Source organism: Crocodylus siamensis, chromosome 5, assembly GCF_052110815.1.
Source record: "Crocodylus siamensis isolate JL-2025a chromosome 5, ASM5211081v1, whole genome shotgun sequence".
NCBI classification, from domain to species: domain Eukaryota; kingdom Metazoa; phylum Chordata; order Crocodylia; family Crocodylidae; genus Crocodylus; species Crocodylus siamensis.
The window spans coordinates 119,281,298-119,304,048 of record NC_143399.1 but is presented as its reverse complement, the minus strand read 5'-3'; the positions used below and the strand labels follow the sequence as shown (position 1 = coordinate 119,304,048).

The 22,751-nt window shown below is 43.7% G+C and overlaps 1 protein-coding gene across 6 annotated transcripts in view; it reads right to left on the bottom strand.

The window, feature by feature from the left end:
* Positions 1 to 5,642: 5,642 nt before the first annotated feature.
* The window catches only part of GLI3 (GLI family zinc finger 3), a 267,088-nt gene continuing 249,979 nt past the window's right edge, over positions 5,643 to 22,751 (bottom strand). For all 6 annotated transcript variants that reach the window (XM_090050059.1, XM_090050058.1, XM_090050061.1 and 3 more), the window contains 3 exons: positions 19,179 to 19,469; positions 14,850 to 15,177; positions 5,643 to 13,465 (listed from right to left, as the gene is read on the bottom strand). In XM_090050059.1, the coding sequence (XP_089906185.1) occupies positions 11,184 to 13,465; positions 14,850 to 15,177; positions 19,179 to 19,469 (2,901 nt within the window). In that variant the 3' untranslated portion in view covers positions 5,643 to 11,183. The remainder of the gene's footprint in view (positions 13,466 to 14,849; positions 15,178 to 19,178; positions 19,470 to 22,751) is intronic.

Genomic DNA, 22,751 nt, shown 5'->3' with positions numbered 1-22,751 from the left:
AGCAACCATCTAGCAACCAGGAAAACCAACAAAAAGATAGGAGTGAGCCTTCACACACCCTTACATTTCTCTCTATCCTGCTTCCTCCCAACCCTCCTGCCACATGCCATGGTCCATGAGGCAATACTGAAGTGTAAACACTTTATTTTGCAGCCATAATAATGATCTCAGCACCGACCACCCTGCTTGGAAGGGCTGGTTTGCATAAGAGTTGACTGCAGGAGGCTTAAATATCCTGGTGACTCCTTTGTCTGTCTCCTGGGACAATGGGTGCAAGTTCTTGTTTAAGAATCAGTTCAGATGGTCCTGCATATTTCTTGGCTTCTTCTACATGCTGTTAAAGCAGGCAATCCCACTCCCCAGCTCTAGGACAACTATGGGTACTGTACAATTAGAGATTGGCTGACAAAACATTAGAGGCAGCACCTTACCCTGTGACCACTTCTGCAAGTGAGCAACCCACGGTCAGGAGACAATGGCAAAACGCATCCTGTCTTGGAATAGAAGAAAATGGTGTGTTGTATGCCGTATTTTTCTGTAGCCAAGCCCCCTTTTTTCCCCAGCCTTCCCCCCGCCAGCTCTTATTCAGGAGAACTTTCCAGGGCAGGCTAGGAAAACTCTACACAAGAGCTGATGTTGGATAGCCTGAGTCCAGGCTACAAACAACTTAGGGAAAGTGTCCTGAAGACCTTTATTATGGTGATGAAGGAAGTGGAGTATAGGAAAGCCAGGACAGAGAGCCTCTCCAAAGCCTCTGCCACTGAGGTTTGCAACTAGAGAAAGTATTTAATTATAACATTGTACTCCAAGATGGGACTACGAACACTTACTTCTTCTCTCCCCTTACAGCCGGTGGACTTGCAGCCAAATTCACCACAGCCAAGGACCTGTACTCAGATAACTGCATGTCAAGACAGACAAGGTCAGGGAAGTGAGTTTGTGGAAGCATCTGTAAGGCAGGCCACTGCCGCACATAAATGGATGACAGTGTAACAATTAAAGGTGCGCTCTTGTAAGAAAAGGAACCAGAGGCATGCAGCATGTTACCAGGTTTCAGATTTCTTGCAGTGCAGGCTAATGGAGGCAGTTTCTGTGCAGGCTGTAGTTATCATAAGTCAGGGTATCATGGAGGAAACAGAGAGAACTGGTGGGCATTGATTTCCATCCCAGACTGCCATAGCCACCTCCTGGAGTCTGCCTTCCCTGGCCTCCAATGAAAATCATCCTTGCCCCCACCCTTCCCCCAAACAACTGCTTTCCATGGGCAGCAGCCACCTACCAAGTGAATAGTCCTTTCAAATAGCCACGGACAGTCTTCTGGTAGCTGACCACTGCCACCAGGTATTCCATCCTATTCCTCAGCAAGTCCCACCTATACACACCAATTGCAACCTATTTTCCTATCCCATGTACCACAACCAGCCCCTAATGATGCCCCCATTTGGCACATACAACTTCGATGAATCGGGGGGAAGAAGTGAGCAGGTCACACCTTCCAGCCCCAGAGCCAAGCCTTCATGAACAGCTGAAGTGCCTTCCAATTGCTGAATGCTTCTGGACCAGCTTTAGCCTTGGCAATGTGGAGTGTGAGGAGAGTCATGTGGTGCTCAAGCACTTGGAAGGTAGGAACTGGGGTTCTGGCTCATGCCTTAGCAGAGCTACTTCTGCTCTGCTCCCCATTTTAAAACAACAGCCCTGGGTTACCTTCAGTCTTGCCCTAACATCTTTAAGCTCTGTCAAGCCCCGCTCCCCCCCGCCAGCCCTTCCCATCTTCTGAGGCTCCTGCTTATTTATTGTAAAATCAGTGATTTACAGGCAGGGGGGACATTCAAACCTGAAGCCTGCAGCTTTCAGAGCAGGTGTCGCCTAAGTGTTGAGAGCACCTCCTTTTTTAATGGGAGCTGGGCTACAGAAAGCGATCACCCAGGAGGCCTCAACTGTGTTTCTTCAAGGGAAAATCTGCGATAAATTGTTTTCTAATGCACACAAAGGCACAGGGTATAATTTACGCTCATCAGTTCTGATATTTAAGTGAGATCAATAAATACATTCTGCAGATTGCCATTTGCCTCTGAACAATAAATCTGATTTGCAACAGGCAATAAAAGCTCAGTGGGATTTTGTTTTTGTAATTGCCAAAGCTCCCCATAAAATCCTGTCCCTTTCTTTGGTGCTGCTAATTAAAGCTTGACAGATACAGCATGCAAACATGCATTTAACTCTTGAGATCTGATAATGATGGGGCTGATCCGAGTGCCTGAAGTATTCAGGCTTCAAGTCTCAAAAGGCATTTTGTCACCACCAATTTTTCTTCGAGGAGCTGGGCTGCTGACCTGCACAGGCTCAGGTCCAATGGATCCCATATCACAGATCTTCTGTTGATACATCCAATTTGATACTCTGTGCTGCTCAGCCATTGTCAAGAGCAATGTATGTAGCCTTTTTCCTGATTCGGTGGCCACTGCAAGTAACAGAAGACCCACTCACTTGTGTCCACCATAGACTGGCAGTGTGGTAGAGCAGGCAGCTCAAACCAGCCCTGAATGCATACCTTAGGATCATACTCAGGCTGTCTTCAGAAAGCCTGTGTGTGGCCCTGGAGTGGTAATGCTCAAGTGCACTATGTACTGGTGCCAGCCTGTCTACCCTCTCTTTCTCTGGTATGCTCAAGCAGGCATGAGTTGGCAGAGCTCATCTAGTTGGCAGGGAGGATACAGAGGCAGAGCCTTTGACTTGTGAAGGCCCTCCCAGTCTCAGGGTATGGGCTGAGGAGGGAGAGGAGGATCCATGTAGTTAACAAAAGACTGCGACACTGGTGTCATAGGGAAGGCTTTGGCTTCCTTGACCACAGCCCGCTCTTTGGCAAGAGAGGCAGCGAGCTGCTGGGAAGAGATGACCTCCACCTCTCTCCCCTGGGGAGGAGGCTCTTCTGAGCCAGACTGGCTGACCTACTCCACCGGGCTTTAAACTAAGCCTCTTGGGGGGATGGGGGGACTACCGCCACTGCTGGCCTGCTGAGCAACCTTTGCAAAGCCAGCAGGTCAAGGCACTTAAGGGAGGCCACCCCTGCCCCAGCCCTGGTACAATCTGCAGGCAAGGCAAGAGCCCCCAAGGCGACACTTGCCTGCCTGTACACAAATGCCAGGAGCTTGGGGAATAAGCAGGAGGAACTCGTCCTCCTGCTTAATGCAAATAATTATGACATCATAGGGATAACGGAGACCTGGTGGGACTCCACCCATGACTGGACCACGGGTATAGATGACTATACCCTGTACAGGAGGGATCATGTAGATAAAAGGGGCAGGGGTATAGCTCTCTATGTTAAGGAAAGCTATGCGTCCCTGCAAACTGATACTGGTGACCAGTGTGGATGACTGGAGACCCTCTGGGTTAAAATTCATGGGGAACACAGCACAGGGGACACAATGGTGGGAGTCTACTACAGACCTCCCACCCAAAGTCAAGAGCTTGACCAGGAGTTTGCCCAGCCCCTGGCACGGATCTTTGAAAACTCCTGGTGCTCTGGAGAAGTGCCCGAAGACTGGAAGAAGGCTAATGTGGTACCTATCTTCAAGAAAGGGAGAAAAGTGGATCTGGCTAACTATAGGCCCATCAGCCTGACTTCTATCACAGGGAAGATCTTAGAAAAGTTTATTAAAGAGGCCATCCTTAATGGACTGGCCGACACCAACAACCTAAGGGATAGCCAGCATGGGTTTGTTGTGGGTAGGTCTTGCTTGACCAATCTCATTTCCTTCTACGACCAGGTGACCTACCACCTGGACAAGGGAGAAGAGATTGATGTCATATATCTTGACTTAAAAAAGCCTTCGATCTGGTATCCCATGATCACCTCTTGGCAAAACTGGCCAATTGTGGCCTTGGGTCCACCACGATCTGCTGGGTGGGAAATTGGCTCCGTGGTTGAACCCAGAGGGTGGTAATTGATGGAAGGCAATCATCATGGTGTCCTGTGACCAGTGGGGTCCCCCAAGGCTCTGTCCTTGGACCCATATTGTTCAACATCTTCATTAATGATGTGGACATTGGAGTCAGAAGCGGACTGGCCAAGTTCGCCGATGACACCAAACTTTGGGGCAAAGCATCCACACCAGAACACCAGTGGATGATCCAGGCTGACCTGGACAGGCTCAGCAAATGGGTGGACGAGAACCTCATGGTGTTTAACACCGAAAAATGCAAGGTTCTCCACCTTGGGAAGAAAAACCTGCAGCATCCTTATAGGCTCGGCAGTGCTATGCTGGCTAGCACTACAGAAGAAAGAGACTTGGGGGTCATCATTGACCACAAGATGAACATGAGCCTGCAATGCGATGCTGCAGCTAGTAAAGCAACCAAAACGCTGGCTTGCATCCATAGATGCTTCTCAAGCAAATCCCGGGATGTCATTCTCCCGCTATACTCGGACTTGGTGAGGCCGCAGCTGGAGTACTGCGTCCAGTTTTGGGCTCCACAATTCAAAAAGGACGTGGAGAAGCTTGAGAGAGTCCAGAGAAGAGCCACGTGCATGATCAGAGGTCAGGAAAACAGACCTTATGACAACAGGCTGAGAGCCATGGGACTCTTTAGCCTGGAAAAGCGCAGGCTCAGGGGTGATCTGATGGCCACCTATAAGTTTATCGGGGTGACCACCAGGATCTGGGGGAACGTTTGTTCACCAGAGTGCCCCAAGGGATGATGAGGTTGAAAGGTCATAAACTACTACAAGACCGTTTCAGGCTGGACATAAAGAATAATTTCTTTACTGTCCGAGCCCCCAAGGTCTGGAACAGTCTGCCAGCGGAGGTGGTTCAAGCACCTACATTGAACACGTTCAAGAGTAAATTGGATGCTTATCTTGCTGGGATCCTATGACCCCAGCTGACTTTCTGCCCTTTGGGCGGGGGGCTGGACTCGATGATCTCCCGAGGTCCCTTCCAGCCCTAATGTCTATGAAATCTATGAAGGGTCAGTGGAGAATTCCTTTGACAGGAAAACTCCCTGCTGAAGACCTGGTGACTGGACCAACAATTCCTCTTGACTAGCATAGGAGCCTGCCACTGTAGGATCAGGGAATCACAATGAGTTCAGATAGACCTGAATCAAGAAGCATTTTTTTTCACTATAAATGCTTTTTTTCAATATAAATCAGGCTAGACTTCCCTACCTGGTCAGGATTGCACTCATCAAGCAGAGGTGGGTTCCTCACTTCCTACTTCTCTGCAGAGCTTTGTCACAACTTGTCCAAGCAGGCACAAGGGACTAGGTGAGAAGAGACAGAGCCTCACGCTTCAGCTACTGTTCTTCCCTACTCCCAGGGCAAACTGTCAACCGTTTCAGGTTGGCCTAGGAATTACCACACTGAATTTATCCTAAAGAGGTCTGTTCTGTGTAGCCAACAGGAAGGTCTAGTCTATGAAATGTAAAGTTGATACAGTACTGCCCAACAAAAGGACATCAACATGCCCCATGTTTATAGCGCCTGAAACGACAGGGTTATGAACTAAGGAATCTGCCTCCTGATCTATAATCTGAAATTAGACCAGGAACCATATTCTCATAAAGCACTGAACTGACAAGTAACAGCCGCCATGTCACCTCCTTTCCCAGAGTCATTTTAAAAAAGCCAAAGCAAAGAATCTAAGTACAAAGGTTTTGTTTTTTTATTGACACTGTAAGAAACATTTTTTTTTCTTTGTTACAAAAGAGCTAAGTGGTTCTGAAAGCAGAAGTACAGTTTGTATGTACACAGTGCTACAGACCCTTCAGATTGATCTAAGGCTTGGGAAACATCAGATCATAACTGCAGGTTTATCAAATGATGACCACTAAGGCCTATTACATCCGAACACTATCCCTACTGTACGTAAATGTATTTACACATTTAAAAAAGGATTACAAGCTTTATAAAAATCTAAAAAAAAAAGGTGAAAAAAAATGAACACTTTTTTATCTTACACATCTGCAGGGTTGACACCAGTAACTTTTCAATAAAGGACATTCTATCAATTCAAGGACAATAACACATGAATACCAGAGGTTTACAAGACATTTCAAACTATATTAACAGTGGTATGTGCTATCAGCTGAATGGTAAGCACAGCCTTATAGCTAAAATTTGGCAATATTTCTTGGTCCCTCTCTTTTATAGGATCAACACAAAATAAGGCACATACATTGCAAGAATATAAAACACTGTTGCTTAATAGGACGAGCCATACTGTAACACATGTGGGTGAGCTAACTGTCCATCTCATTGAAAGAAAGGGATAAAGCAAAAAAGAAAGAAGAAAGCCTTCATGTAATGCAAGTACCATTTTGGGACCTTCCCTAAAGAGAGAAAAAAAATCCTCGCAAGCGGCTGGAACATCCTAGTCCATAGTGTTTCCCGTCAAACCCATTCTGGAATTCAACTGAACTACCCATACAAATACCTTTCATACAGCTGACTGTACCTAATGGATATGATTAAAAACACAGAAAGATATGGGTGGGACTTCCATTTAGTGAAAAGAAAAACACTTTCGAAAACACGCAGGTCTCATGGATGCTGACAATGAGAGCAATTTGTTTCAAGGGACAAAAAAATGGTGGGATTTGAAGAAACCACAAAAACTATGTTAAAGAACGCAAGGATGTTTAGAATTCCAGTGCAAGTCTTAATGTCAGCAGTTGCCATTAAAACTGTATTGGGACTCAAGCAACTAGCCTCCATGGCAAGTAATACTGAGTGGTGTGGCAATAAAGACTGAAAGAATCCTTGATGTATAAGCAACTTAGTTATTTCTGTGGAAATGGGTTTTTTTTCTTTTTGTTTTATTTTTTAACTTTTGGATGTGGCACAGTTTTAAGACTGGCATGGGAATTCTACAGCCACTTCTTATGTCTGCATCTCAAAAATGGTGAAAAACTGGAGAAAGCACAGAGACAAGCCACTAATATGAGAGGGCTAGTGGAAATGCCATACAGCAGGAGACTTGAAGAGCTTAATATGTTTATTTCATCACAAACAAAGAAAAAAGGGTGACTTTGACTTGTGAGAATACAGGCCATGAAAGAACATTTTAAACAAGTGAGAAAGACACAGCATGAAGCAGTGGCTGGGAGCTGAAACTAGACTGCGTCAAATTAGAAATTAGATACACCTTCTTAGCAGTGGGGGTGATTAGTTATTAGATGTCTTCAAACAAGGAATTTGATGTCTTCGAACAATGGGGGGAAAATGCTTTTTTGGAAGACACACATTAGTCAAATACAATTTATTGGTACAGGACTGACTGGATGAAATGTAGTATCATGTAAAAGACAGGGGGCCAGACTAAATGATCTAACAGTCTCTTTCCCCCGTTCCCCCCCACACCAAACTGTATGAAGCTCTGAACTCCTTTTCCAATTTGATTTATAACATGACCTAATTAGTAACTTCCTAGCTCATAGCTTAACATTCAAAGAAAAATTAAACAAGAGTTTTTATAGACTGGCTCTCTGGTGATAGACTCCCTGAAAATCTACCCCCATATCTAGTCAAACTGTTTAATAAAGGTCAACATATACATAGCTTAGAAATCATTAGTAGATGTTTTAATAAACAATCAACTGTTTGTATTTAGTCAAACAGGTTTCTTAAAGTCATCGGTAATATCAGCTGATGATGAGTGCATAGCCATCCATAACACATAACCCTATGTCTTTCACAGGCTTATAGCCAGTATCATGTATGGACCTTTAATGCAGGTCACCCATTGCATTAAACTGCTCCCTACCCCCTCACCTCCCAAGGGCAGGAAAAAGGCCTCTCACTGTACCCTGTAGGTCACTCATGGGAATGATGAGGGCAGTATGATCTAGACTGTAGCCCTCCTCCCCGCCACACCAAAAATGCTTTGCTGTCAATGTTCCCTTTCCAAAGAACTATTCTGTCACTGTGTCACACCTGCTGTGGGATCACCAAAGGCACTGGCAGGCTCAAATTATGGAACTATAACTCCTGAGCCAATATCTAAGATGGCATCTGGAGATGCAACTTTGCTGTTACAGAGAAAATAGCCCTAAAAGAACTGGCCACACTGAGCTTGTTCACACTGGGTGGTATCTACTATCTAAAGGCTATCCAGGGATACTAGTCTGAGAATGAAGGGTATTTTCGGGCAGCAGAAAGTAGAAGCAGCAAGTTGAGTTACACTAGGCCTCCACTGCAGGGAAAAAAAAAACAAACACTGTTGCTTTTAACCTTTGGGCAACTTGTGCATCCTGCTCCCCCTGACACTGATCCCCAGTGAAGGCTAGGAAGCTGGAGATGGCTCGCACTGGGATTGTAGGTGATGCAATGTGGATTACATGGTAAAGCAGGGCAGGGAGGAGGCAGGAGACAGGGAATAAATCAGTGAATCAAACCACTGAGTGCTTATTACAGAGGTGAAGAAAGCCAAGGAAGGTGGGATCTGGACCATGAAGAATGTAGGCTATTGACGAAAGGTCTGGTTCCTCCTGGAGTATTACAATTTCTTGTTTTGGGGATCACCAAGTCAAAAACTGATCTTAAGAATGAAAATTTAGTAGAATACAGCAGCCGGGTGCTGTAAGAAGGCTACACTGTCCCAGCACTGGCTCTTGTTATGTTGCCCAATGATTTGGGGAGCAACCTCACTACATGGGTCTGGATGAGCTTCTGTTCCCACAACCTCCTAGGCTACTAGGCTCCAAAGCAACTGGGTTTTGATTGTACTCTGTTTACAGTTAAGTAACATTAGATTTTTTTTTTTGGCCACAGAAACCATATTGCAATTCTCAGTCTGTGCTACAATTTCAAGTGTAATTGCATTCAGAAGTCTGGGTAAATGTCTGTTCCTTATGAAGTTTACTCATGCAGAGCCATATGCAGCATTTAAGTTTCACTTACACAGTCAAAACATGGACTGCATCACACATATGTGGGACATAAGATCTGTGGATTTGCTGACCAGGGGTGAAATTATGCCCTCATTCCAAGAGTTCAGGGCTTAAATCTGTACCCACTGGAGTTTTGATAGTGGGAGCAAGAAGAAATCCCATTACAACATGTTCTTATGAGAACTAGACACAAATTCTGCACTCATTTACACCTCTAAATTTGGATCAACTCCAATGAACTTTATGGAGTCCGTCCAGATTTGTGTTGGTATAACTGACAGCAGAATCTGGCTCAATGAATGGACTTAAAAGGTGAGTGGGTGATAACTCCTCTTGCTTTTTTCTAGCTATAAATAAAACTTTTCACTGGAACAGATTTTTCTTTATTTCCTTCCCGCTTTTAATGATAAAAACCACAGTTAATTAGAAATGGCTGAGAGACGCTTGTGATCAGTACAGTTCCTGCAGCCATAGCATATTAGTTCATTCTGAGTGCAGGGATCTTTTCTTCATGGATCAACATGACAGTAGAGTTACTTTTTTTTGAAGATGTAACCATCAATGGCAGTATATTTCCTGAAATATGCTGTACCAGTGTAGCCAGGCCATGTATATGTTAGTCCACGGAAATTAGAAATAATTAGGAAAAAGCAATTGTTTTGTGCTTGGGGATTCATTTGTAAAACCTCTAGGTAAGAACTGCTTGAACTGGATTAAAGAAAACTCAGTCCACTGTTTTGGTTCCAAGGGGACATGGTGGAGCTGTTAAGATGTCCTGCCATAGATCTAGAGGTATAGGTTCAGTTCTCACTCCAGACTCATCACAAAACTTGGCTGCAGTTAAGCCATCTGTAACTGGGTACCTTATACTTTGGGCAGGAGATTTCAACGTAGCTGAACATGATACTATGGGCACTTCCTTGTGTACTATGGCCAGACATTAATGTTTCTTCGGCCACACTAGCCAAATGGACAGCACAGTTTAGAGTGGATCTTTAGGCCAAATGAACTAACAGCCTGATCATTCTCTCATTAAAACAATGGTAAATCTGATTTCATAGGCTATTTAAATATGAAAATCAACGCATTATTTGATCGATGGGTTAAAAGTAGGCAAATAAACATTCACTTTTGCTTTCTTGTCATTTTAAAATGCACCTCCCTCAAAAAAATGATATCAAAATGACACAAACAAGTGGCCAGGAGTTTTTAGCCCCCTTAAAGTAGTTTTAAAGAGACATAGTAGTTCCTGTATTATAGTTGGCAATGCATGGTCTGCCTGTGAGGGACTCCCTGGGTATGACTCTCTTGTTTCCCCAGTACTCCCTGATGTCAAGCACACCCAGCTTACCTGCTCCCACTCCACACTGGCCAAACCCAGAAATAAGGCAATGAAGCAGAACCTGTCACCTCTGTGAAGCACCCTGGAAACAGAGTGCTTGACAATGGCTCCACAAGGCATCCTTAGGCTTCACTCACTCATTTCCAGGTGCAGGTCAGGCAAGTGGGGAGTGTTCGTCACCAATGCCCCTGAGACTGCCAGAGAAGAGATACAGATGTACCCTACAGGTGCATGCATAAATATGCACAAACACATTAAAAAACAACAATCCCTCATATATTTGTTTGGGACAAAAATATGTGAAGTTCTTCAGTTCTTATTTGCATGGGCATCAGGCTTCTATTGTCAACTGCTATAAAAACATAGCCTGGGAGTATCACAAGCAGTTCTGTTTGTAAACCTGTTGTCTATTTGTCAGGAATTCACAGCTGATTTCTTTACTCACTTACTATCTTCTTTATATTGTGCCTGGTTATTTTGTGCCTCCATGTTTTAAAAAAGAAATAAAAACATTGGCAGCAATTTTAAGAGACTGTGTTTCTTCTTTGTAACAGAACATTGCAAAATCATTTAATTAGACTTTCCTTTAAAAAAAGCCAAACCAAACAAAAAAAACCCCCATGCACGTCACGTTTACATTGTTTTACGATAAAAAAGCCAAAAAAAGAACAAAAGAAAGCATACAGACATTCAAAAGAGAGAGAGAAAGACAGAGAGAGAGAGAAAGAGAGAGAGGAGTGGATGTAACAATACTGATTGAAAACTGAAATGGAAGACAGTTTCTCCCTAGAACACTTTAGGGTTTTCAAAGTCCTTATTCCATAAAAGGAATATACTTGAAACACATCCCATTTAGGTGAGATGAGATTGCTAAAATACATACACAACTAAAAAATATGAGTCACTTTGTTTTAATCTGTTATCTCCTAAGTGTTTTTTTTTTCCATGTCTATTGCATAACAGCAAGAAACTTGCTTTCTTCTGCAAGTGAGGTCAACAAAGAACTCATGTCCCCAATAGCCATGTTGGTTGTGCTTATGGGCATAGCTGGGAATGTAAGAGACGCTCTGGGAGTGGTGAGGCGGGAGGAATTGCGTGAGAGATTCTGAATGATACTTGGACTCAGGGCTCCTGAAATTAAGCTGGCATGGTCCCCATCATCTATGATAGCATCAAAATCAATCTGCACCCCTTCTAGGCTGCTGCTGTCAATGCTGTCAACAGTGCTTGTCACTTGGTTAGCCCCTGGCGAAAGAAGCTCAGATGAGTTTGCAGTACCAGTCCCCTGCAGCAGGCAGTTAGCTTCCAAAATGGAGAAAGAACCTGTTTTCATATCTTGCTGACTAAAGCCCATGGTTTGGTCATATAACTGACCAGAGTAATTCTGCATGTTAGAGCAGAACTGTTGTGATTGACTTTGCATCTCCATCTTAATGCCATTTACCCTGTATATCTGGTTTGCATCACTTACATGTCCTTGCTGTTGTGGCAGGGTGTTTCTCAACATGTTTTGTCGTCTCGTGCCACCATAGCTGGCACATGGCTGACAACCCTTTGTCACCAACAAACCTGACTGCTGGTTACCAAGGTTGTGAGACATTGGAGGACAATTCTGTGGCCCTTGATATAGGCTGACTTGTGAGGTAGGACTAACCTGACCTAATATCATTTGACCAGACTGACTGACTCCCTGGTAATGAATGCCTTCCCCTCCTGGCTGATTTTGCAAGTATTCCTGTTCTATCATATTCTTGCTCTGCATCCCATTAGCCATGCTCATGGATTGCTCGCCTGTCACCAGAGGGTGACCAAAATTTTGCTGGCTTCCATTCACTGCCAAGTTATTGTTCCTCAACTTCTGCCCTTGAGCCACCATGCTGCAGGAATTGTCCATTGTCCCAGAAATTATTGATTGCCTGTTGATGCTTTCACCATACAGCCTATTGGACTGCAAGTTGAAAAAACTACCACTGTTGTTACTAATCATCATATTCTGCTGTAAACTGTATAGGCTGTTGCTTTCTGTAGCACTCTGATAACCATTTTGTTGGGCCATGCCATTTCTCTCCAGATTCTGCTGCTGGACCATCATATTATTATATAGTCCAAAGGCTCGATTTTGCTGGACTGCAGAACGCTGACCACACTTTAGTTTTGAAGGAGACAAGTCAGAACTTCCTGAGCTTACTTCATTCCATTGAATTGGCAGGTCACTTTTGTTTGCTTCGGAGCTGGTCTGTTGACTGTTTGGTGGAGGGGCCTGCTCAAAACTGTTGCTCCCAATCACTGAGTTGTGATGCACTTTGTTGCTATCCAGGGCACTGTTTGACAAGTGATCATATATGCCCTGGTTCTGGGAATTCAAATACTGAACCACATCATCTGGCAGAAGATCCTCATCATTTAGACTACCGTCTGCTTCCATGGTAGCAGCCTCCAGAGCAACGTTCTCACTGATACTTGGAGGACAAGGGGAGCTGAAGTTACGGAACAGGCCACCATCAGAGCGGGTATAGTTCTGTAGAATAAAGTTGCGCTTTTCCATGGATGGAGGCAACGCAGGAGAATTAAAGCTATTTAGACTGTTGAAACGCTGGACTCTAGGAAGCGATAGGTTGTCAGAGACCATTCTAACAGGATCACTGGCTCTCCTTGTCCCATTTCCTAGTACATCATGAGACAGAAAATGCCTCCTGCTATAACTGTTTGCCCCGCCATCACTACATCTTCGAGGAATGTTTACTGGAGGCAGAGGAGATACTCCAGACTCCCTGCAGTCACCCAACAGTGCCATCCTTGTTTTGAGGCTCATCCTCTCCATGTTAGGTAGTGGGGTTGGTGGGGGTCCACCAGTAGCTGCTGCATATTTAGCTTTCAGCCTGTATTGCTGGGCTGGTGTGAGGCTGAGAAGACTTGGAAGGTCATCACACTGGCTTGCTTCGCTGGAGCGCCTGGAGGCATCAGTTGAAATGGGGTCATAGGAATCAGCAACGCTCATGTTCTGAGGCCTTCCCTCAGCCTGGGAAGCATCGCTGGATCTGCGACTAGAAAAGCAAGGTGAAATACCAGAGGACCTACGGCTGCTCAAGTAGGCTGAACTGATTGTGCTAGTGTTGCTGTCCCTCCTGTTCAACATATTTAACACTGTGATGTCCGTATTTGAAAGTTCATTTCTGTTGGGTAGAATAGTCATGGATCCCCCTACACTGCAGCTGCTGCTTGACTGGGTACCTGGAAGTAAAAATCACAGAGGAACAAACAAGAGGTTAATAAAGAATCACAGAAAAGCAGGCCTGGAAGATACCTCCAGAGGTCCTCTAGTCCAAGCCCCCAACCTGAGGCAGGATCATTCCTATCCAAACTCTCTTACATAAATCCACTGTCTATTCAGTCAAGCCTGATACAACCACAAAATATAATGCCACAGGTAAAGCAGGGGAACTGTGATGGTAGAGGTGTAGGAAGAATTACTGTAAGACGTGCTTATAGTCTGAAGCAAGTAAAATGCTTTAAAAAATGTCCTTATGATCCTAGGAAACCAAAATAATTTTCTTAATTAAATGGAACAGGGCTAAATATGCACAAAAAATCTTAGGTCAGATCTGCAGTTATTGTCAATTGGCTTTGTCCCTTTGCCTTTGATGGAGCTACCCTCATTACCACTAGCAAAGGGCACAATTAGTTCATCTTCTTATGAAACCTCTATAGCTTTCTGAAGTAGACAGATAAGTGAACCAGCATCCATAATCTAAACCCAAATGGCAGGTTATTCAAATGAGATATTATTTGGGCAAATATTTAAGAATTCTTGAAATATTTGCATATTATTGAAAACAACTGGAAAATATCTTTCACAGTTTTCTTCTTTAAATAACATAGCATTATCAGCACCATTACTTTTACACAGTTGCTTTTCTTGAATGCACTGCATAAATCACATACATATAAAATGTCACAAAATGTCTCAGGTTGATAGTGGTAATCCAATGATACATAATAGGCTACACAACAGTGCTGAGAGCAGATAAGTTGGCCATGGGAACGAACCCATCTCTTACAAAAAGTGCTATGGAATCTTTAGGTCCAACATGGCCTCCATATAACTCAAATACTAAGCTGTACGTGCATTTTTTCCAGAGTGCCACCTTCATATACCACTATTTGTGCATGTGCAATTAAATATGTTGAATCCCCTTTAAAAATGTGGTCTATAATGTTGACAAACAAGCAAGTAGGATCTGAGGTTTCAAAGTTCATTTGAAAGAATCCAACAAAAAAAAAAATCTATGGTACCTAATGCATCTGCCTTGGATGGATGCAGAGTTATAATGACATTGGGAATTTACTTTATGGCTTCAATCATAATAATCAGACCACTATTCTTCAGGAATATAAAATATGAGTATAAAATCATCTCCCCCAGTGTAGTAAAATTTAAGTTTAAAGGGGAAAAATATGCATATCTATTGATGACTTTAGGGGCTGGCCTGGAAGCTCCTAGGTAAATTAAACAGTTATTGGCCATACTGTTCTTGTGTAAGGATAGCAAAAACAAGCCTTAAACTGACTACTTTAAAGAATGAAAATAAGGTTATTTCAATTATGTATATCTCACCATTTCCTATGAGAGGTGGCAAGGTTGGGGCTTTGGAAGGTGGAATGGGGTTCAGTCGTGGAAGCATCCCGTTAACTTGTTTCAACCTTTCTAATTTGACTTGCTCCATCCATTTGGTCCCTGTCATATTCCTTCTGGCCTGTAAGCCAAGTGCTGTGGTTGCTGTGGAAATGGTAGAGTCCATGATTGGGGTTTCATCAATGACACTGAGGTCTCCTACACTACCTCCACTTGTCAAATTAAGCTCGATCCCATTGTTGGAATAGTTGCTGATGGGGGACTGTTCGCTGCTGCATGTAGACTGACCACCAGGGCTTGGCTGAGATGTCTATTTAAGTGAAATAAGAAAGAAATGTTAATTAGGAGTAGGCAATGAATGCTAGCAAAGTTCTTTCAGTGTATCAGGAACACAAGCCTGACTCAATATGGAGCCAAAGGAAATAAAAACAAAAGAACAGAACTGCTTAGTTTAAATGGATGACAAGGATCTTTCCTTAAAAGACTCTGTTACATGACAGCTTGACCTTTAAGCATAACTGGAAACCATTGTGAACCTCAGTGATAAAATTCATCTTTAATATTTAATAACAGAGAATGTTACATCTATATAGTGCTGATATTGGCTTGAAAGGTCTCAGATCACTACATTCAACTGAAAATATTGGAGAAAAAATAGGTAGTCTTATGTCTATCAGCATTGAATAGTGCTGGATTAAAAAAAAATTGTACAGCAGAAAGATTTGATAATTTTCAGGGAGTGCGTATTCACTGTTACATCATTTTCAGGATGTAAACAGTGACCATTACTACCATGGTGGTAACAAGTTATAATATAAAAGACTGCAGCATAATATCAGCTTTTACATTAGCTCCCTTACAATCTTTTTTTTTTAACAATAAGTACAGAGGACTTCAGTTTTCTATCCTATCTGCATATAATAGGTGCTGTCGTTTTGTAAATAAAGAAGGAAGCTTCACCCTTCATACAGGAGCATAGGACCCTATGAATGCAGAGCAAACAGAACTGCATGATTTGGCTGGGAGCAGGCAATGTTGTTACAATGGTGTTAGATGAATATAAAGTTAGAATAAAATAATTTATTGGTTGAATACAAGTTTTCCTACATTAATGTGAAAATCATACCATTTGTGTGCTCTTAGCACAATCAAACTAATAGGGGTGTGCGAAGCAGGCCCCATTCGATTCGGATTCTGATTTGGCCCAAATCAGGGAAAGTGATTTGATTTGTTGATCTGGATCACTGTCCCTGATTCGCTCTGGCCGAATCCAAATCTGAAGGTTTGATGCTGATTCGGAGAATAGACACAGCTTTAAAAGTTTTTTCTACATACCTCGAGGTACTAGCATGGCTTGTGAATGCTGCAATGCTGGGTCACGTGGAGAGTCCCGCAGGAGTGCGGGGAGCCCCTCCACATGCTCAGTGGCAAACCCGGAAATGGACTGGAAGTACTTGTGGTCCACTGCTGGGTCCACTGGGGTGCACTCTGGGGTCTCCCCCCATGCCTCAGCTCAGTGATCAGCCATGGGAGGGGCCCTGAGTGCCCCCCCCAGATCCAGGAGGTGCCAATCGCCGAGCCGGGGAGTTGAGGGGGCCACTGCGTGCGCTCCCTGGCAAATTGGGAAGTGAACCGGAAGTGCTTCTGGTCCATTTCCAGGTCTGCTGCTGAGCGTGCTGATGACACCCCCCCCCCCGCATTCCTCTGCAACGCTTTATCTGTCCCAGCATCGCAGTGTTCACAAGCTGCCTGCTACCTATAGGTATGTAGAAAAAACATTTAAAGCTGTGTCCGAATCTCCCCAAATCTCTCTGAATCAATTTGGAGGGCTCTGATTTGATTTGGAGAGATTAAAGGGTCCCCTGAGTTGATTCAGATTCAGAGATCTGGCCACTGAATTGGGCCGAATCTCCACCAAATCGAATCAGAGACTAAAGCTTCACAAAGCCCTACAAACTAATCATTCCAGTTTAGATTCAGTGGGAAGACATGTATCTACTTCTCTTTATGCAAGATTTCCCGTGCTTGGCTTGCAGAATCTGATAAGATCTCAGTCCAGCATGGAAATATACCAGGATGTAGACTTGCCATACATTCGTATTACTTTTTAAAATAAAAAAGACAAACACTCACAAAAAATTATTTTGTTGTGTTAGTTTTCTGATTCCTATAAAATAGAGGGTCTTTGATGTAATCATGAAGGTCTCTCCTGAAAATGAGACAACTCTTCGTATGACAGATCGGTAGGTGGGTAGATATATAAGTAGGTTGGTAGAGAAAATAACAACTTTGTTCCAGGAAGTACCATTTAGTTATTAGAATTACAGATCTGTATAACATGCAAAATCATTTTGCTCTCAAGAACAGTCTCATAAGCAGGTATCAATTTTACTCTCTGGCATTTTCTGTTGGCATGTGATCTTTATGCAGCTATCAATGACACCTCTGAATTTTAACAAAAAAACTGAATAAAGGTATTAGACTTGTGTGAGTTGTGGCTTAGTACGGCTCTGAGGAGCACTCAGGTGCCATAACAATGTTATCATTTCTAACATGAATTATGATAGACTTTAGGAACAGGGTGAATTTCCAAATCTTGGTCACTGCAGATTTGGTAAGAGCAATAAAGAATACCCTGTTTGAGGGGCAGTGAATCTGCACCTATTGTACAACAGTTCCATGCCAGATAGATAAAGGATGTTAACAGCCATGAGTTTGTTCTTGTAGCTATGCAAGTTGATCACAGTGGCTGAAGCACAAAATGGAGAAAATGATTATGGAAATGGCATAATGAGAGTATCTATAGATAGATACATTTATGTATACATACGCTATATATCGAAAAGACAGATAAAAATATATTTGAATGTATTTTCCCAATGTGATCCAGTTTTTCACATGACAAATGTTGCAAAATGCTCACTGCACATCATACTCAGAAATGCGTGGGCTGGAATGACTAGATGGCAGGCAAAAGGGCAAATAAAAAGAAGGAAAAAAAATGCAATGAGAAAACTGCAAAAAAATTTAAATTCCCTCACCTTATTACCCACTGTCCTTAGGAAGTTAGAACAAGACATTTAAGAGCATTAGACAGAAGAGACATTGGATTAGTAGAAAAGCAGCAGGTATGTCTGGAGTCACATAGCAATGAACACCAAGAAATAAGGGCAACTAAATGACACCATACTATTAAATACCCTTCAAGAAATTAAGGGTTTTAAGATTAGTTCCTGAAAGCTATGTTCATGTTAGTATCTCTTACTCACTAAACTAGTCTCATTAACACCAATAGATTATTCCTGTAAACAAAGGAAACAGGAATGGCTTCTGCTCATAGGCTTCAACATCAACAAGACTGTATTGTGAATCATGAGTGTCTCTCTTATTTAAATGAGTAGGAGATGGAGCTACTCTGAGAATTAATCCTGTGAGCAAAGCCTAAATGATTGTGAGCTTTTGTTTGTTTGTTTTGATTTCCCATTGCCTGGGTCTGAAGAGCTTATGAAGCCAGATGTGTTAGAGAATGGGGTAACATTTTTTTAGCTAGTTCTAGCCCTATGTTGAGAGCAGGTACACTAGAGAAGAGTAGTTGGAAAGAGTATTCCATTATTTAACAGAGATCTTCAAAACATGGAAACACACCTTAAGATAAAGTTACAAGGCAAAGAAAACACTCTAGCCCTCATCTCTCTTCAAAGTTACTAACCCCTTTGGCTTAAATGAATAAAAAAGGAAAAAAAACCCTGGGAAAACAAACTTAATTCAATTTAAGCCCATTTTATATTAAGGTAATTTAACTTTAAAATAACATCCGCGCCTTGCGGCTTCTGTACAGAAATTGCTTTAACTTGTTTGAGTTTCAGAACTGCCAACTTCAAGCATTCACAAATCATGAGTCAGGCCCTCCAAAATCTTGAGATTTGGAAACATAATAAATTTTGGATTCTTTTTATTTGTTTTCTGGGGGTTTTGTTTGAACCTTCAGGGCCTTTCTCCAGCAAATGAGATAGTTGGAAGCTTACTTTTCAATGAACGATGAAATTTCCTTTAAATAAGCTAACTCCAAGACATGGAGATTTAAGAAAAACAAATCTTGTGAGAGATTCCAGTATCACACTTAGTTTAGATTGCATTAGCTACATGTAATCTTTTTAAGCATTATCATTTAAAAATATTGTAACATGAACATTTTTCTTTGGCAAAAAAAGTCTGCTCTTGAGTTTACATGCTGAAGTATTTAATAAAAGAATTATTAACTGATTGGGACAGTACAGAGGCAGAAAGAAAACAGCACAGCTTTGTGCATACCATTGGTTTCTCTGACTTGACAGCTTTCACTTGGAGGCATTCTTCACGCTTTGAGGTAGTGTTGCTGAGGTCCTTTTGCTCACCAATTGCACCCTGAGTCTGCTGGCCTGGTGATCTGGACTGTGAATGGCTGCCTGGGTCTCTGGGCGGTGGAGGCCTTGGATGGATATCTCCACGCTGTTTTTTGGTGACATGAGCCTCAGGGCCATGCACAGTCTTCACATGTTTCCGGAGAGAACTGGGGTCTGTATAGCGTTTTGTGCAGCCTGGTATCTTGCAAACATACGGTTTCTGTAGAAGAAGGTGGAAAGAAATGCAGAAAGTGGGTCTGTTGCCATGTCAGATTTCTAATAATTCTGTTGAGCACTAAGTGCGACAATCATAACCTTTTAGACTGGATGTATTGGCAAAATTCTGGCATTGGGAACCTGTCTGTGTTAATCAGACCTGGTGAAATCCATTCATTTCCCTTGATTTGAAAGATATCACTGTGCATGTTATTGCTATGCATGTGAAGAAGAACAAAGGGGCAAATCCTTAGGTGGAGTGAAGTGTCAGATCTATGCTAAAGGCATAGAGCGATGATAATATTGGTTGGTAAGTTCTTTCAGATTTCCCATATTGAACCTGGCCACTGGTTAATCTGTCTTTGAGTAAGAGGCGTAACAAGAAGAGTTTGCCCAGGGGGCAATTATTTGGGCTCAAGGGCTACATACGTAGTTCTGATGAGTTGTCATGGGCCAGGTCAGCATCACTCCAGCACCTTGCAACAACCACTGAAACTCTCTATGTGGGATGGGCCCATGGGTGGGGAGTGGTATTCAGAAGCAACATAGGTGGGTGAGCCTGGGATCAAGGAGTGAGGTTGTGGTGTGTTTCCTGCCCTGTAGAGGGCATGTGCATGTGTGTGTATGGGGGCTGCCTAGGCATTAGGTCCCAGGAGTCAGTCTGGGATGATGGGAAAGAGGAGGGGGCAGGGAGCACATACAGCAGAGCTTGCCTGCCCAATGTGGTCCACGGCTGCCACTGGGGTACTCTGCATAGGGCTGAGCCCCAGCCACTACCACCTGGCACAGCCCACACCTTCCTCCAGCCCACGTCCCTTGGCCCAGCCTTGGCCAGCATGCACAGCTTCTGGTGGGGCTGCTCCCAGCATGGCTGCAGCCTTTTGGGTGCTGCTCTACTCCTCGCCTCCTCCTGCTCCTGCTCCAGGCTGAGAAGAAACTTCAGCCAGGCAGCTCCTGCCCCAGCACACAGGGCTTCAGCTTCAGCTCCTGGCTGCTTTCCACACACCTGGCACAGGCAGCCCAGTGGGTGGAAGGTGGCCAGGAACTGGAGCTGAACCCCTGTGCACTAGGGCAGGAGCCGCCTGGCTGAAGCTTCCTCCTGGCCCGGAGCGCCGTGACAAGAGCAGGAGGAGGAGCTGCTGCTGGAGGCAAGAGAAGCAGAGAACCGCCCAGGCAGCTGCAGCTGCACCAGGAGCAGCTCTGGTAGAAACGGGGCAATCAAATCAATTGGCAGACCGGATCTGGCCCACGAGCTGTATTTTGCCCGCCCCTGCTCTAGCCCCAGCTCCTGCCCCATGCCAGGCGCAGGGAGGGGGCCAGAGCTGCTGCTGCCACTGCTGCCTGGTTGGGGCTGAAGCCAGTGGGTGCTTCATGCCCCAGGCCAAAGCTAGAGCCAGAGCCACTACACAGAGTAAGTGGTGATTCTGTGGGGAAAGTTGCCAGTAGTATACCAGGCACCAGGAGACGGCAGTGACAGGAGGAGACAGGTGGCAGGGTAGCAGGCCCTGGGGGAGAGCAAGTAGTCTGGGAGTGGAAGGGGGGAAGACTGTTTTCACCCTGCTGCTGCTTTCTCCACCACAGTGGTGGGTGGAGGGAGGAATTTAAGACAACTCTTCAATGATTAGATTCTATACTTGGAAAACAACACATTTATAGTTTTCCACGTATATAATCTAATTACTAGGGGGTCACCTTAAATTCATGGTCTTGGATTTGGGTGAGTGGTTTTCCAGCATGACTACCAAAAAGGGGATTTCAGGCAGAACTTTGAAAATATGCAGCTGAGAATTCTCTCTGACCATAAGCAAACTAGGAAAGGCTAGAGGTCTGAGTCGCCTCTAATGAGGTTTTCAGTCATAGACATTTAAATTCACCTGGATGAAACTGAATTTCTCTTTGCATTTCATATAAATGAGAAGCATAAAAAACCAGTTGCATTTAAAGTTGCTTATCTCATCTGTCTATCCATCCCAAACAGTGTTATCTCTGGTAAGTACTAAATATAACCCAGTGTAAGGTGGAGAGGACTCTGTGATAGTCTATTCATGTTGTGTCTTCTATAATATTAAAATAACATTATAGGGGATGTAAATCTGTGTAGCCTTGCTGGAGTCAACAGACACACATCAGTTTATACCAGCTGAGAACCTGGACTTCACTTCACTGTGAAACACATTTCTGGTGGGGTTGTTTGTTTGCTTTTGTTACTGTACCTATCACCAATATGATGAACTGATGTACAACAAATGCTAACTCCATGCAGTGTTTCACTGTTGAATGTGAAATCTAGATCTTAAATAGGGAAGTGCATCAATCAAAGTCACCTTTCATGAGGCTTTGCTAATGCCACACAAATCAACTTGGAACGGACAATTTGTTTGAACTCAAGTATGAGCCAGCCTGAAACTCGGCTCAGGTAGTGGATAGGTTTGGTAAATCACCACCCTGCTTTTGGTAAAAATCTTCAAAATCAATCCATTATCATGAACCAACAAGTCTGGCAGGTTCTGACAGCAGAGACCACATACTTCAGGGGAAAGCCTGAATTCAGAGGTGTGCAGTGTTTTCTGCATGACTTGTAACGCAAAGATGCAAGACAGAGTGAAATTCTCTCAGCTCTGCTGACTTCTTGTGACAGGTCTGGTGGTGGGCTACCACAGAAAAGCTGAGCTTCTTGTAGAAATGGAGGGATATGGGTAGAAAAAGAGGCACCAAAAGTTCCAACCCAGGCAATCAGCCACAATGCTGCTTCTCTGCGAGGCCTGAAAGGGAATGGAGCAAAAGGGAAGGACGTGGCTTAAGGAAAAATCGATTTAGACTAGAAAGAGAGAATGAAGTGATGTAGAGGGGACAGGAAGGGATATAACTCTGAACCTCTTGAGATTCCTCTACTTTTAGTTGAAGAGTTGAAGAAATGTAGTTCCCATTCTGAAAGGGATGCCTTTAGCGAGATGTTGAACATTGTTAAACTCTATTCTCTGGTTGAGGCTATTCCTCAACTCCCAAGGCCAGACTCCAACTCCCTTCAGTGTCAATGCAGCAGCCAGGGAGCCAGCAGATGTCACTACAGAACAACACCACACAAACTCTCCTTGGGACCTGACTGTCCTCTCTGTCTCTGGGGCTAGGAACAGGTATTTCATTTGTCTCTCAAGGTGTACCTGTGTTTGTACCAAAATGGAAATATCCCGGCCTCGATGTATGCACACACTGCCCTTCTAATCAAAGTTTAGTGGACAGCTAAATGCACTGCCGCTTTTCTACCACTGATTCATTTATGCAATCC